This window comes from Tripterygium wilfordii, chromosome 20 (assembly GCF_013401445.1).
Source record: "Tripterygium wilfordii isolate XIE 37 chromosome 20, ASM1340144v1, whole genome shotgun sequence".
Lineage (NCBI taxonomy): Eukaryota > Viridiplantae > Streptophyta > Magnoliopsida > Celastrales > Celastraceae > Tripterygium > Tripterygium wilfordii.
In genome coordinates, this window is record NC_052251.1 from 8,202,644 (window position 1) to 8,218,962 (window position 16,319).

At 36.0% G+C, this 16,319-nt stretch overlaps 1 protein-coding gene and 1 pseudogene across 1 annotated transcript; one reads left to right on the forward strand and one right to left on the reverse strand.

Annotated features, from left to right (window-relative positions):
- Nucleotides 1-2,318: 2,318 nt before the first annotated feature.
- LOC119986920 lies at nucleotides 2,319-8,892 on the reverse strand (annotated as a pseudogene).
- A 5,252-nt stretch (nucleotides 8,893-14,144) lies between these two features.
- Nucleotides 14,145-16,086, forward strand: LOC119987508 (WAT1-related protein At3g28050-like). Its single transcript, XM_038832434.1, has 7 exons — nucleotides 14,145-14,379; nucleotides 14,485-14,547; nucleotides 14,652-14,768; nucleotides 14,852-15,092; nucleotides 15,200-15,358; nucleotides 15,475-15,626; nucleotides 15,748-16,086. The coding sequence occupies exons 1-7, from the start codon at nucleotides 14,192-14,194 to the stop codon at nucleotides 15,896-15,898; spliced, it is 1,071 nt and encodes a 356-aa protein (XP_038688362.1). The 5' UTR covers nucleotides 14,145-14,191; the 3' UTR covers nucleotides 15,899-16,086.
- Nucleotides 16,087-16,319: the final 233 nt, after the last annotated feature.

Sequence of the window (16,319 nt, forward strand, 5' to 3'; positions counted from 1 at the left end):
CCTATTTCTTCGCCACTCTCAACGTCGAACAAAAGCTATTGACGCAATTCCTCCTCCTCTCTGTCTCGGCGGCTACCTCTCCCCATCTGTGTGTCAATAGGAAATCTTCCGTCAACCTCTTTCGCCCAGAGGCCCCAATTGCCGACCAAAGCTGACCTTCCTCAGCCCTATTTTAGGTACTTCTTTCTATCCCTCTCTCTGTTGCCGTTTGGAGCTTCATTGAATTTAATTTGCTGCTACTTGTAATCTTGATATGTTTTGTGTACTCTCATATAGGTTTGGGAAGAGGTAAGATTTTGCATCTAGGTATTGAGATTCATAAATAATTGGTGTGACTGATACAATTTAATCTGGGGAGTTGTGTTTCAGATGAATAAAGGTGTTGTTAGGGCTTTCAATAAATTAACAAAGAGTCAGCACTAGCGGGGAAAAGCTGTAAATTGGCATCTTCCTTCCTTTTTCTCTACCTTTTCTTTTAGGTTCAGTTCTATGTTTTGTCGAATACTGCAATAACCAATGATTTGCATGTCAACAATATTTGGACATTTTTTTACTGGTATGTTTGTTGCGGAATTTCATAATTTTTTTATGAGTCAAAGATTAGGGATGTGTGAGTGGCAGAAGATTTGTTCAATAATTTTTTTAGGAATGGAAGCCCAATTTGAAGATTTTGAGCCATTCCTTGATGGAGCATCATACACTTCCCAGAATGTTCAAAATATAAGTTGCTGTGAAGAAGCAACAGTTCCTAAAAAGAGACGGCTAGCTAGCGCCAATCATGGTGGTAACTTCTCAATTGAGGAGGATAAAAATATAGTCTCAACTTGGCTAAATACAAGCATAGACTCGGTGCAAGGTACAGATCAAAAGGCCAAGACGTTTTGGCAAAGAATTGGAGCAACATACAATGCGAATAAAGACCCTAATCATATCGAGCGAACGGACTGATCGTTAAGTAGCCGATGAGGAGTCATTCAACTTGTTTTCAACAAGTTCTGTGGATTCCTATCACAAATACAGGACTTTCGACCATCCGGTACCACCGAGATTGGCAAGGTAAAGGATTCGTATTTGAGAATTGGAAGCTTGGAGTTTTTATCATAATATGTTGAGATTGATAGGCCGTATATTTATTTTATCATAATCTGTTGAGATTGATTTTTCTTGTAATTTTGTGGTCACTATTTAAATTCTCTTTCATTATTTGTTTCTATATAGAGTTATACATGTATTCTCTTTATTTGATCACCAAAATTCAGCTTGGTTACAGATCAGGATACTTGTACAGATCACTATATAATATATGTCTAAAAAGCTTTGCGCACTAAGTTTTGTGTTCTTTATTGCAGATACAAATGGCTAAAGAAATGTATCATGAGATGACAAAGACACACTTCGTGTTTGATCATTGCTGGAATTTATTGAGGCATCAACCAAAGTGGAACTTGCATATGGGACAATCTTTATCAAAAAGAAAACAACATGACGGCAACTCAAACAAGGTCCATGATGCAATAAATTTGGATGATGATAACATCTCAGGATCTTTTTCTGTTGATCTAGAGAGACCAATTGATCGAAATGCTGAAAAACAACGACGAAAGAAAGGGAAGGTAGATCACAAAGACCTTACGGAGATCATAGGAAAATTGACAATCGATAAAAAACAAGAGCAATAGAGAGAATGGCATTGGCTGAAGTTGAGAGGGTTAGAGCTGAAAAAGAGTGGCAATATCATTTAGCCATTGAAAATTAGAGTCTTAGAGTTGAGAAACTCAGACCAGAGGCTGAGATACAGAGAGCATAAGCTAAGAGACATAGGGCATTTGCAGAGATGGAGAAAGTCGAGCAACAAAAGAATGAGAAGAAATTTCAGATAATGATGACTGATATGAGTACACTAAATGAGATGCAGTGTGAATACATGAAATCATTGCAGTTTGAGATCATCGCTAAACGTCAAAACTGAGTTGGTTACTTTATATATATATATACACACACATACGCAGACCAATGTATGGAATTTGTAACTTAAAGTGATGGACTTGTGTTTTTAACTTTGTCTAATGGTGTTTGGTGTGATCGTGATTATAGACTTGTCACTTTCCCTTTCTGTTAGCTCGAATATGTTGTGGATTGTCTTCCATGATTTAGCAAATATAGAATGTATTAAATTTATGATTCATAAGATAGATCAAGTTTTTTATTTAATATATTAAAGCAAGCAATTACCCTAATAGATATTAAAAAAGAGTAGTTGACATAGAAACACTTCGTTCTTCACTGGGAAGATTCCAAAGATGATCAATAAGGTCGCGTTAGAGTTGAGAGTGAACTTCTCTATCTATTATTTGATGGTGACGATTAATGAAGTTCATGACTTCAGGCTTTTCATTTGATGTTTCTGTTAAAGGAAGACTTTCATTGATTTGGTCGTAAACAGAGATATCAACTTGCTGATATGATTCTCTCTCATCTTCGACAATCATATTATGTAATATGATACATGCCATCATTATGTCGTCTAGTGTATCAGTTTTAAGAAATCGAGTAGGAGCACGCATAATTGCAAATCGTGCTTGAAGAACTCCAAATGCACGCTCAACATCCTTCCTTGTAGATTCCTGACATTTAACAAAATGCTTAAGTTTGCGTGTTGGTGGTGCAGGAATTGTTTTCATGAACGTAGCCCAAGTAGGATAGATTCCATCTGCTAAATAATATCCAATTGTGTAGTTGTGCCCATTGACTGTATAATTGATAGTTGGAGCACATCTCATTGGCTAGATCTTGGAACACAGTAGATCGTTCCAAGACATTAATATCATTATGAGATCCTAGCATCCCAAAGAACGCATGCCAAATCCCAAGGTCATAGGATGCTACAGCTTCCAAAATAGTAATCGGTTCATGTACATGTCCAGAGTACATACCTCTCCAAGCGCTTGGACAGTTCTTCCACTTCCAATGCATACAATCTATGCTCCCTAACATTCTAGGAAAACCACGGGCTTGACCAATTGCAAGTAGCCTGACAAGATCTTCGGTAGTTGGTGATCGTAAGTACTCCTCACCAAACACAGAAATTACACACTTGACAAATTTTTTCAGACTTTCAAGTGTTGTTGTCTCCCCAATTCTAATGTATTCATTCGTCAAATCAACAAATACTCCATATGCGAGCATCCGTATTGATGTTGTTTAAGCCCAACTTTCCAGCCGCATTACGCCTTTGTTGAAAATATGGTGAATATGCTTCAATAGCAATCTGGATTCGAAGGAATAGAGTATGACTCATGCGAAACCTCCTTCGAAATATTTCAGGAGATAATACTGGATGATCTGAGAAGTAATTGTGAAACAAACATTCATGGCTTGACAAAGTATTACGATCGATATATAATCGAGATTGTCCAGATCCACGATTAGAAGACGATCCTTCAAACTCCATAGCTAACCCAATGACTAGTGTTTCCACTACATCGTCATCTGAAGGGGGTTTGTTGTGTTATGATATGAGTTTTAATGATGAAGTGTGCATTCTATATGTTGATCAAAATATGTGTTCTATGTTTGCTATGCATTCTTAATTATATTCTGAACTTGTTTCTATCCTTTAATGCTTTAATTTGCAAGGCTAACAAAGATCAACACATGAAGCTTTTAATCAAGCTTACAAGTCACTAAGTTTCAGGTTCCAGATTTCACTATGAATTGTCTTGTTGTTTTGGCCTTTGCTACTCTTACACAATTTAGCATATCACAAGTTGTCATCCTATAAAGTCAAAGCTTGCTGAAATTCAATGAATGAGTGCAGAAAAGAAAGATTAGCAACTGATTTGAAATGGCAGCTAGCAAAGCATGCTGAAAATTAAATTATGAAGACTTTCCTAGCACCTACAAACATCACATGTTCAAGTTACTGCAAAAAGTTAAAGATGGCTGCAATTGTTGAAAAGAAAAGCAATGAAGTAGGTGAAAGAGATAAGAAGTCAAAGTTGGCTGTAAAAGAAGTTGAAATTATTGAAGAGATAAGAAGAAGAAATAAATGGAGAAGACAAGAAGTAAAAGACAGCTGCAAAAAGAAATAAAAGGGAGCTGAAATATTTCATATCACAAAGCTTTAGAGGTCAAAAAGGTATAGCTCAATGCAACGGACATATTTAGAAATTCTAGTGCATATAAATGCTCATACATACTTCATAGAAAAACACAGAACTTGATTCCAATTCTCTGAGAGTTTTACAAGCATTCAAGCCTTCATTCTTACTCAGAAAATACTCAAGCTTCATTGTACACTCCTTGATCATTATAGAGTCACTTTGTACACACAATTAAGAGTCTAAGTGCTGGTGGTTAGCTTACAAAATCACAAGAAAGTGAGGCTGGCACTTGGTAAGCCAAAACAGCCATTGTAAAGTGAAGTTGGCACTTTAAACAGCAGCTGGTGTAAAGAGAGAGGCTTGGCTCTTCAACAAGCAAATCATAGTGGATTCAAACTCTCAAGGAGGAGCCTTGAGGAGTGGATGTAGGACTATACGTAGCCGAACCACTATAAATCTGTTTGCACTCTCTTACCCTACTCTTTACTTGTTTATTTGTGTGTGTGCTTGTTGTATTTAATTCTAGTACTTGATTCCTACTTGAACTAACCTAGACCTCAAGCTTATATTCACTAATATCAAGTTTCTATAAGATTTAAAGTAATCTGAAATCAGTAAGTTTAAACTCAAATTTGACATATTTTTAAGGGTAAAACAATTCACCCCCCCCTCTTGTGTTACCTAGATTCTTTCATGTTGTTATCTTCTTCTTTCTATGCCTTTAAAACCAATCCATTGATATGAGAATTTATTGGAGAATGATAATTTGAGAGTATTTAAAAAGATCAGAAGTTCATTGATTATATAGACAATTTCTACTACATTGTTATCCACACAACCCAGCAACCACAAAATAACCACACAATTCAACCACCAATTCATAGCCATACAACCCAAACAACCATATTTTTAGCCACTCAACCCAACCACCACAAAATAACCACACAATTCATCAACAATTTTTTTTTTTTGAGAATTCAACAATCATATATTATTAAAATAATTATTACAACTATTAATAATTGTCAATCAATTATAATTTAATATAGTAATTTATTATGTTATAATAATTGTAAAACGTATTAACTTTAAATTAATAAAAATTGATTCTAGAAATAAATATTTAAATGATTTAGAGTGTCTGTCGTGTGAATTTAGAGTGTCTGCTGTGAATTTAGAGTGTACGTAAATCTGTGAAAAGTGTACTTTTACTGTAAATTTAGAGTTTTTGTTAAGAGTTTCTGCTGTGGATGGCCTAAGCGAGCTCAAATTGAGTTCATCCTGGGATGAGTTCAATTGATATTTGAGCTAGAATTTCAAAAGCAAGCTCGAATTAATAAGCGAGCTTAATGAAACCTTGAGCTCAAACTCCAGCCTAGTACATACTTAATCATGCAAAAGCTAAACTCGAGTTAATCATATAATAATAATAGTAGTAGTTACTCATCTATATCTATATATCTATCTATATACTATATATAAAGTGAATGAGGGAAGTTGGCTTGCTGACACGTGGCTAGTCAGCTTACCAACACCTGTCTTATATTTTTCTAAGTGGGATTTGATTGGGATTTGATTGGAATTTTATGAATTGGTGAAGGGTAGGTTTGACTTTTTAAAAATAGAAATTTTTTGGGACAATTGTTTGTCGATGAGTTTGGCTGTATCAATTTTATATGGTCAAGAGTTGGGGGTGGGGGGTGGGGGGAATCAACCAAAGTTTGGGGTGAAATTCATGTCATAAGAGCATTTTGCTGCAGCTGTATCAATTTTATATGGTCAAGAGTTGGGGGTGGGGGGAATCAACCAAAGTTTGGGGTGAAATTCATGTCATGAGAGCATTTTGCTGCGGCTGTATCAATTTTATATGGTCAAGAGTTGGGGGTGGGGGGAATCAACCAAAGTTTGGGGTGAAATTCATGTCATGAGAGCATTTTGCTGCAGCTGTATCAATTTTATATGGTCAAGAGTTGGGGGTGGGGGGAATTAACCAAAGTTTGGGGTGAAATTCATGTCATGAGAGCATTTTGCTGCGGCTGTATCAATTTTATATGGTCAAGAGTTGGGGGTGGGGGGAATCAACCAAAGTTTGGGGTGAAATTCATGTCATGAGAGCATTTTGCTGCGCCATCAACGCAATGAGCATGCTAGTTTATTATAAGCCTGACAATTTATTCACATTCAAGAAATAAACTATGCAAATTTTCATTCAAGAAATAAACTACGCATCCACAGGTAAACAATACTAATTGTAACAATGTAAACACCATCTTTGGAGTAGGCGTTAGAAACTATCAGGAATGACAGTGCATAGAATACTAGATTTAAAAAATTTATTAAAACGAAATAAATACAGTAAAGAACAAAATAAATACAATAAAGATACAATCAAAATACTGACTTGAATTGAGATTGAGGATAGCGTAATGCTATGTCCTATAGCAGAAATTCGCCCCTACTCTTGTGCTTGTAGTTCAATGAGCGTCTGCCACTAGGATTCAACAATCTGTATCCAAGAATCGAGCACTTGATTCTTGGTACTGGCGAATTTACTAGGTGCTTTTTCTCTTAGACCAAAATGTATGTGATGAAGGTTTGAATGTTAGAGTTTCTGATGATATAAGGCTCATGTCATTCCTTGTATTTATAGAATATCAAAGAAGCAGTTTATAAGCAGTTATCACAGAGGAGGTGTGTTGATCAGACAAAACATAACTGTTAAGATAAAAAATAAACTATAATTGGATAAAAAATAAAGAATATTTCCTAAGTCAATGAGACCCCAAGAGCCCCAAGGCCCAAGGACCATCTTTTGATATATATATACACACACACCCATCATGCAGCCCAAGCTCATCTATGTATGTTTATCCAATTTAGTAAGTGTGTTAAGTCCACACTTATAAACTACTTTTTCTTACTATATTTTTTCAGTGTTGGACTTTCTTATTGGTATACAAAATCCAACAATACCCCACATTTGTATAGCAAAAAGAATTATCACAATGTTTTGAATGACTTGAAGAAAAACTATATTTAATATGCATTAGAACAGATGTCTTTTGAACTTGAACCTTCCGTAGTAAATACTTGTCGGATTTACTGGTGAGTCAGTGTGTATGGGAGACATTGAACTGTTCACCATATTTAGTAAACCTAGACAACAAGTATCACACATATCAAATCTTTACACTTTTCAATTCATACGGTTGTGTTCATTTTGGTCTTGAACAATCCCGGGTTCATAGGAGCTTTAGAGAATTTAGCCATGTCATTCTCACAAATGCGACCCACATTACTCCCATATAGGTGACACTTTGAATTAGAATACCCTGCTATATTCTCTTATCTTTTGTTAGTGTCATTAAGAATTATTAATAATTCACCCTTATCATCACAGGTAGCATATGATTCATATAATAGGAATGAGTAGGATTATATGCTCTATTCTTTGAGTTTCACCCAACTAGTTTTCCTTATTGAACCTAGACTTGGAAAACCAATTTGCTAGGTTAGGTTTGCATCAAGTTACTCCTCATTGTGTTGGCTTTAAGCTCATTCCCCTCGATAAATATAACACTTGCTCTTTTGGTATACCCTTTGTAAGTCGATCTACAATATTCTCCTTTGATTTCACATAATCAATGGAAATAATGCCACTTGAGAGCATATGTTTTATAGTGTTATGTCGACGTCTTATGTGCCTTTAATTTCCATTATACATATGGCTTTTAGTTCTACTAATAGCCGCCATGCAGTCACAATGCACACATGTGGTTGTCACAGGTTGTGGCCATATTGGAATATCTTCCAAAAAATTCTTAAGTCATTCTGCTTCTTCCACGGTTTTATCTAAGGCTATAAATTCCAATTCCATTGTTGAACATGCAATACACGTTTGCTTTTGTGATTTCCATGATACAGCAGCCCCTCCAAGTGTAAATACGTAACCACTTGTGGCTTTTGACGTATCATTCGAAATCCAATTGGCATCACTAAATCCTTCTAAAACTGGAGGATATTTTGTATAATGCAATCTATAATTTATTGTATATTTTAAGTATCTTAACACTCTAACCAAAGCTTCCCAATGAGCCTTTGATGGATTGCTTGTATATCTTGCCAATCTATTTACTTTATAAGCAATATAAGGTCTCGTGCAATTCGTAATGTATTGCAATGTCCCAATGATACGTGAGTATTCTAATTGAGACACACTATCTCCATTATTTTTCTTTAAATGACACTTCGGATCATAAGGAGTATTACATGGATTGCTATCAAATTGACCAAATTTTTGAAGAACTGTTTCCACATAATGTGATTGACTAAGTACATAACCATCATTACTCCTTTGAATTCGAATTCCTAAGATAACATCGGTTTTTCCCATGTCCTTCATTTCAAAAGTCGAATTCAATATTTTCTTTGTGGAATTTATACCATCTAGCTTTGGTCCAAAGATGAGCATATCATCTACATATAAACATACAATTACACAAGAACCATTTTCAAATTTCTTAATATATATACATTTATCACATTCATTGATCCGAAATCCATGTGATAACATTGTATGATCGAACTTTTCATGCCATTGCTTAGGTGCTTGTTTAAGTCCATATAAGGACTTTACAAGTTTACATACTTTTTTCTCTTGCCCTTTCACCACAAAACCTTCAGGTTGTTCCATATAAATTTCTTCATCTAGCTCACCATTTAAGAATGCAGCTTTTATATCCATTTGGTGTATATCCAAATTGTAAACAGCCGCAATAGCAATTAACATCCTTATAGATGTAATTCTAGTTACTGGTGAGTATGTATCAAAGAAATTTAACCCTTGTTTTTGATGGTAACCTTTTGCTACTAGTCATGCTTTATATTTCTCTATAGTACCATCAGACTTCAATTTCTTTTTGAAAATCCATTTGTAACCTATTGGTTTGCAACCAGGTGGTAAATCTATTAACTCCCACGTGTTGTTTTGTAAAATGGATTCAACTTCGCTATTTATTGCCTCTTTCCAATAAATAGATTCAGATGAAGTTATTGCTTCTTTATATGTTTGTGGCTCAGCTTCAACGAGAAAGGTCAAGAAATCAGGTCCAAAGTCTTTTGCAACCTTCACTCTTTTTTCTCTTCTTGGTTCTCTCTCTTTTCCTTGAGTAGATGGTGTATTTTCATTTGGTTCCAAGTCCTTGTCTTGAACACCAGATGATGAAGCACCATTATTATCATGACTTAAATCATGTACCTTTCTTTTATTTCCATTGAGTCTGTCCTTATATGGAAATATATGCTCAAACCATTTAGCATCATTAGACTCAATGATGGTATTTACTTGGATATCTGAAATTTCAGATTTAATTACTGGAAATCGGTATGCTGCACTATTATTGGCATATCCAATAAACACACAATCAATAGTTTTAGGTCCAAGTTTAACTCTCTTTGGTAAAGGAACTTGAACTTTTGCTAAGTAACCCCATACTCTCATAATTTTCAAGGCTGGTGGTTTCTTGTTCCATTTTTCATATGGAGATTGATCACTTTTCTTTGGTGGAATTCTATTCAAGATTTTATTAGCGGTAAGTAGTGCTTCACCCCAAAAGTTTAGTGGTAAACCTGAGCTACTTAGCATGGTATTCATCATGTTCTTCAATCTTCTATTTTTGCGTTCAGCCACCCCATTTTGTTGAGGAGTGTAGGATGCTGTCGTTTGATGAATAATTCCATGAGAAGCACAAAATTCTGCAAAGGCATTGGATTCATATTCTCCACCTCAATCCGATCACAGTATTTTGATCTTCTTGTTTAATTGGTTTTCCACTTCAGCTTTATATGTCTTAAACATATTCAAAGCTTCATTCTTGCTATGTAACAAATATACATAACAATATTCACTGCTATCATCTATGAAAGTAATGTAATAATTCTTTCCTCCACGACTTGGTGTTGATTTGAAATCACCCAAATCTGTATGAATTAACCCTAACAGCTCATTTGTCCTATAATCCACATATTTATAGGGTTTTGTAGCAGACTTTGATTCTACACACGTTTCACATTTATGCGTATTATCCATAGAACATTTAGGCAGCAAACCAAGATTAACCATTCTATGCAAAGATTTAAAATTAACATGTCTTAATCTAGCATGTCATAAATTAAAAGACTCAAGCAAGTAAATAGAAGGCTTATTTATATTATTAATAACATCATAATCCAATACATTGAGTTTAAAGAGCCCTTTAGCCAAGTAGCCATTTCCTACAAATGTTCCCCCCTTAGAGAGAACAAACTTATCAGATTCAAATACAAGTTTGAATCCTTTCTTGCTTAACATAGGGCCAGATACAAGGTTCTTGGTGATTGAAGGACTATGTAGCACGTCCAAAAAAGTAAGTTCTTTGCCAGATGTGAATTTTAGAACCACTTTTCCCTTTCCTGAAACATTAGCAGTAGAGGCATTGCCCATGAACATCTTCTCGTCACCATTGATAGGAGTGTAGGTGTGAAACATGTTTCTGTTTCCACAAATGTGCTTTGTAGCACCAGTATCAATCCACCACTCCTTACTATCAGTCATCATATTAACTTCAGAAATAACACCAACAAATTCTTCTGCAACATTGACTTGATTCTTGTTGTTGTTGTTTATAGCAAGATTTTCTTTCTTTTGGCAACAATTTTGTGCTTTGTGTCCAGGCTTTCCACATACCCAACAAGCACCCTTTATTGCCTTGAACTTCTTCTCTTTTGGTGCAAGAACATTTGAACCTTTCCCTTTGTTTTTGTTCCACTTATTCTTCTGATATTTAGGCTTAGGCTTGGACGTCTCTCCACCCTCAATGATATTGGCTTTGGCTTCGAATGCTAAAACATTCAGCCCTTCACTCTTGCGGTGATCTTCTTGCACCCTTAGTTTGAGAACCAGATCCTCCATTGACATATCATTCTTCTTATGCTTGAGATGTATCTTGATATCGTTCCAAGATGAAGCCAGTTTCTCTATCACATATCCGACAGAGAATGGAAGTGGTAATACCATTCCTTCTGCAGCAAGTTCATGGATAATAATTTGCAATTCTTCAACTTGGTTGACAACAGCCTTTCAGTCCACCATTTGATACTTCAAAAATTTCCCAATGATGAACTTCTTTGAACCAGCATCTTCGATCTGACATTTATTCTCTAACGAATCCCAGAGTTCCTTTGCAGTCTTATAAGATTTGTACACATCATACAGTGTATCATCAAGGCTATTAAGAATGTAACTTCTACATAAAAACTCACTATGTTTCCATGCATCAATTGTATTCAGGTTGCCCACAAGAACAGTATCTCTTTCAGCCATAGGACATTATTCCTTGAAAACATGAGCAAGGTTCAGAGTTGTTAAATAAAACAACATCTTTTGTTGCCATTGTTTAAAATCCAATCCCTTGAACTTATCTGGCTTCTCAACATGAGGTTTCACGCCATTCATAGATTGTTCCATAATCTCGATTTCTGCTATAGATTGTTAGAAACAATCAGGAATAACCGTGCATAGAATACTAGATTTAAAGAATTTATTAAAACGAAATAAATACAGTAAAGAACAAAATAAATACAACAAAGATACAATCAAAATATTGATTTGAATTGAGATTGAGGATAGCGTAATGCTATGTCCTATAGCAGAAATTCACCCCTACTCTTGTGCTTGTAGTTCAATGAGCGTCTGCCACCAGGATTCAACAATCTTTAACCAAGAATCGAGCACTTGATTCTTGGTCCTAGTGAATTTACTAGGTGTTTTTTCTCTCATATCAAAATGTATGTGATGAAGGTTTTAATGTCAAGAGTTTCTGATGATATAAAGCTCATGTCATTCCTTGTATTTATAGAATATCAAAGAAGCAGTTATCACAGAGGAGTTGTGTTGATCAGACACAACTCTTCAGACAAAACATAACTGTTAAGATAAAAAATAAACTGTAATTGGATAAAAAAATAAAGAATATTCCCTAAGTCAATGAGACCCCAAGAGGCCCAAGGCCCAAGGCCCATCTTTTGAGATATATATATACACTCATCATGCAGCCCAAACCCATCTATGTATGTTTATCCAATTTAGTAAGTGTGTTAAGTCCACACTTATAAACTACTATTTCTTTCTATACTTTTTCAGTGTGGGACTTTCTTATTGCTATACAAAATCCAACAGTAGGGTGTGGGAAAATTATAGGACGTTCGTATAAACACTATAAATGTCATTTGAGATATTGTTGGTTTGGACTAATTCGTCTGATTTAACAATAAGAGCACTTTACAAGTGTAAAAGGTGGATGGGGACTATTTGCTCGAACTAATCACCTTTCTATGCCCCTCATATTTAATATTTGGGCTAAATTATTATATATATATTCTTAGATTATCACATTTTTTTGATTATGTCCTTAAACTATAAAGTTTCTTCATTCTATCCTTAAACTATTATTTTGCGCATCATTTCCGTCCTGAGTCAGTTTTCCGATGTTGATGTGGCATTCACGTGTATATTAAAAAAATAAAAATAAAATTCGTTTAAGACGTGTATAACTAATTAAACAATAAAAATAAAAATCGCACATATTGCTCGCGAAGAACACCAAGAACATTTTCCTTCATCACGATTGGATACCCGAAATTGAAATCACATTCTCTTTCACACCGCAACAAGCACTCCTGATTTCACAACTCCAACCAGGTGGTTCATGACTGGGCTAATCACAAAGGTCCCAAGCAAAGAAAGGCAAGATGAAGACGAAAAAAAAAACCAGATTTGAACAAAATGAAGGCCTTCAGTGGCAGACTCATGACGCTTCCTTTCAGCTGCTTCGGTGGCAGACCCATGGCGCTTCCTTTGATATGTTGGCCCCGTGAATCGGCACTAGTGAACTGGGTACCTCATGTTAGGTGAGAGACCATTTTAGGTTCAAAACCAGTTTAGGAGGAAAATAAAATCCACGAAAATGATAAAAATTCCAACAGTCCCACATTGGAATAATATTGTCCACTTTGGACCTAAACCCGCACGGATTTTGTTCTTGGGTTCTCCCCAAAAGGGCTTATTCCAATGGAGATAATCCATACTTTATGTACTCAACCATCTTCCCATGTTTAACCAATGTGGTATTTTTTTTCTTTTTCGCACACAACAAAAACACCCTATTACAACATGATTAGTAATAGATCCAACCAACTTTTTTTATGAAACATACAAAACAATTATTTAAAAATTGGTCATCAATCTGATTGCAATGTATATCTCTAGTTGGTACTCAAAAGTCATGCACATTTTTTCAGTGATAGATAATGTTTTCAGTGATAGATAATGTTTTCTACCATATGTGCATTCTTTTAGAATGGGATAGTAGAGACCAAGGATGAGAGTATGGGCCATTAGGCTAGAATGGTTGAATAAGTTAGAATAAAATACATTTTCACTGTTTTATATTGGTTGGGCTTGAGCATTGGAGGCCCCAAGGTTTAATTAGTGGGCGCACATTTGTTTTATATATAAAAATATAACTACATTTTTTTTTTCACTAGGGGGCATGTGCCCCCGGTGCCTTACAATTGGGTCCACCACTGGTCCCAAGTAATACATATGAAATCACATGCGTACAATTAGGTAGTTGGATAATTGAGATATAAGCTACGAGGATCTCTATCATTACTGTAAAATCCAAGTAGCAATCGAGAGAGGAAGATTGCCCGTTTACCATAGATTAAGAGATGCAGCTCGTCCAATTAATGAATAATGACATAGAACCTTTTCATATCATGAGCTTAGTTGATGATTTGGGCTTTGGATACCCTCCACCAGTCAAACTCATTGAGGCCCAATACGACGGTTTGGATTAGTAATAACAAATACCATTGCAAGTGGACAATGCTGGACTGGATAGTGACTACTGTCTTCTGCATTACATGCAGTCTAGGACCCTACATATGAAGCCACATCATTATTGTTATCGTATCTATATTATACCACAAAACCCACACATTTATATTGCTTCAAGCTCCACACATTAAGGAGAGTGAGAAAGAGAGAGATGGGATTGAAGTCATGGTTGATGGCAGTGCTTCCTTTTGCAGCAATGGTGAGTTTGCAATTCCTGGATGTGGGTTTGACTACACTTGGTAAAGCAGCCATGTCTAGAGGAATGAGTCATTATGTTTTTGTTGTCTATTCCAATGCTCTTGGCACTCTCCTCCTGCTCCCTTCTTTCTTCTTCAACAGGTTCATCATCTTCTTCTTCTACATTTTACCCATCTTTTATCTTTTTTCTATTTTATTTCTATTGTGATTTCAAAATTGGTGTTGAATTTTGTATTTTGTGTGCAGAAAAGGGAGAACGCCCCTCACTTACTCCATACTATTCAAATTCTCCCTCCTCAGCCTGCTTGGGTGTGTAATTCTTCAGGTCAAGGGTTTCATTGTTTTTCAATTTTGGAAAGTGGGTTTTGCTTTATTGATGGAGAATTTGGGGGATGTGATTTGGGTTGGTGCAGGATCACCATTATGCAGAACTGTGTGATGACTGCTGTGAATTACAGCTCCCCTGCCCTTGGATCTGCAATGTCCCAATTAATCCCTGCTTTCACTTTCTTGCTCGCAGTCATCCTCAGGTTCTCTTCCTCTTACTATTCCTGAACAAAATCTGAAAAATGGTATATAATTCAGTTTCTTGACTTTGTTTTGGCATTTTTAGGATGGAGAAGTTGGATTTGGGAAGCTCTAAAAGCCAGATCAAAATCATAAGCACAATCGTATCGACTTCAGGAGCATTGATCATGATCCTCTACAAGGGTGCTCCTATAATTGCCTTGGACATTCAATCACAACAGGAATCACTCCCCTCCGTTTCATCTGCAAAGATGAACAATTGGGTATTGGGAGGCTTTTTGTTTGCAGCTGCTTGCTTATCTATTTCAATAAATACGACGTATCAGGTATTTTGCAACTCCCATGAGCCCCAGAGGAAAACAAAAATTGAACTTCTGGTTTTATTCATGCCTTTCTGAGATGGAACTAACAATGTTACATGCTTTAATCGAAGGCGGTTGTTCTAAAAGATTACCCATCACAGACAACTCTGGTCACCTTCTATTGCTTCTTTGGTACTATTCAATGTGTAATTGTTTCCTTGATTGCTGAGAGAAACCCAAATGCTTGGAAGTTGAGGCATAATATTGAGTTTATATCTGTCATATTCTCGGTAAGCATTCGACAAAACATTTCAAGGAAGTTTCTTTTGGGGTTTTCTTCAAAAAGTTTACCTCTAATTTGAGGTGTATTTCCCCTTGTTTTCCCCCCATTTGTTTCTTCATCAAGGCTGTATGTGGGACTGCGGTGACATCTAGTGTGGTAACATGGTGCATAAGGAAGAAAGGTCCTGTGTTTGTGGCCATGTTCAATCCTGTTGGCATTGCTATTTCTGCAATTCTTAGTGTCATCTTCCTTGGCGAAACACTCCATGTTGGAAGGTAACCCCACATTGTCTCTTTTATCAGTATCTCTCATTTCCCGCAACAATGAAAGGAAGTCCTAAAAATGAACTTCTGGTTTTAGCATTGCATTTGGTTTTGTGAATTGTTGTTGGTGCAGTATCATTGGAACAATCATAATTGTGGTCGGATTCTATGGAGTGGTGTGGTCGCAATCCAAAGAAGAGGAAGAGTGCAGGATCCTCCGAGTCGAAGGATCGCGATTATCTTCTCAGAGATCCCCGCTCTTAGAAAATCGCATGGATGTGTAAACAACTATTATGGTTCCCCCACAATGACAAGAACCATGAAAAAGGTTTTTCTTGGGTAAAATAAGAGATTGATGACCGACACCAAAATGTGTGTACTTACCTCTAAGTGTAAGTGAGACTAGTATCGAATCCACGAGGAAGCGGTATGCAAATTTGAGGGTGAATGGTATGCAAACAACTAGCAAATACTACTAAACGTAATGAATATCAAAATAAAGACAAGTGAGAAGGATGGCCGAATGACTTGGTAGCATTTAAACAAAATTGTCATCAAAGTAAGCAAGATTTGGATTGAAAACAATTAATTAAAAACGTAATCTCTAATCCGTCCCCGTGCATACTCGGTTCTCATACTCAATGTAACATTGTAAACATGCACAATCATACCCAATGCATTGTGCGACACTATCAATCATGCATA

Bases quoted from the DNA above. Each gene is read 5' to 3' on its own strand.
- LOC119987508 (XM_038832434.1), top strand. From the start codon at position 14,192: ATGGGATTGAAGTCATGGTTGATGGCAGTGCTTCCTTTTGCAGCAATG. The intron at 14,769-14,851 runs GTTCTCTTCCTC...TGGCATTTTTAG, and splicing joins TTGCTCGCAGTCATCCTCAG to GATGGAGAAGTTGGATTTGG. The intron at 15,093-15,199 runs GTATTTTGCAAC...CTTTAATCGAAG, and splicing joins CAATAAATACGACGTATCAG to GCGGTTGTTCTAAAAGATTA.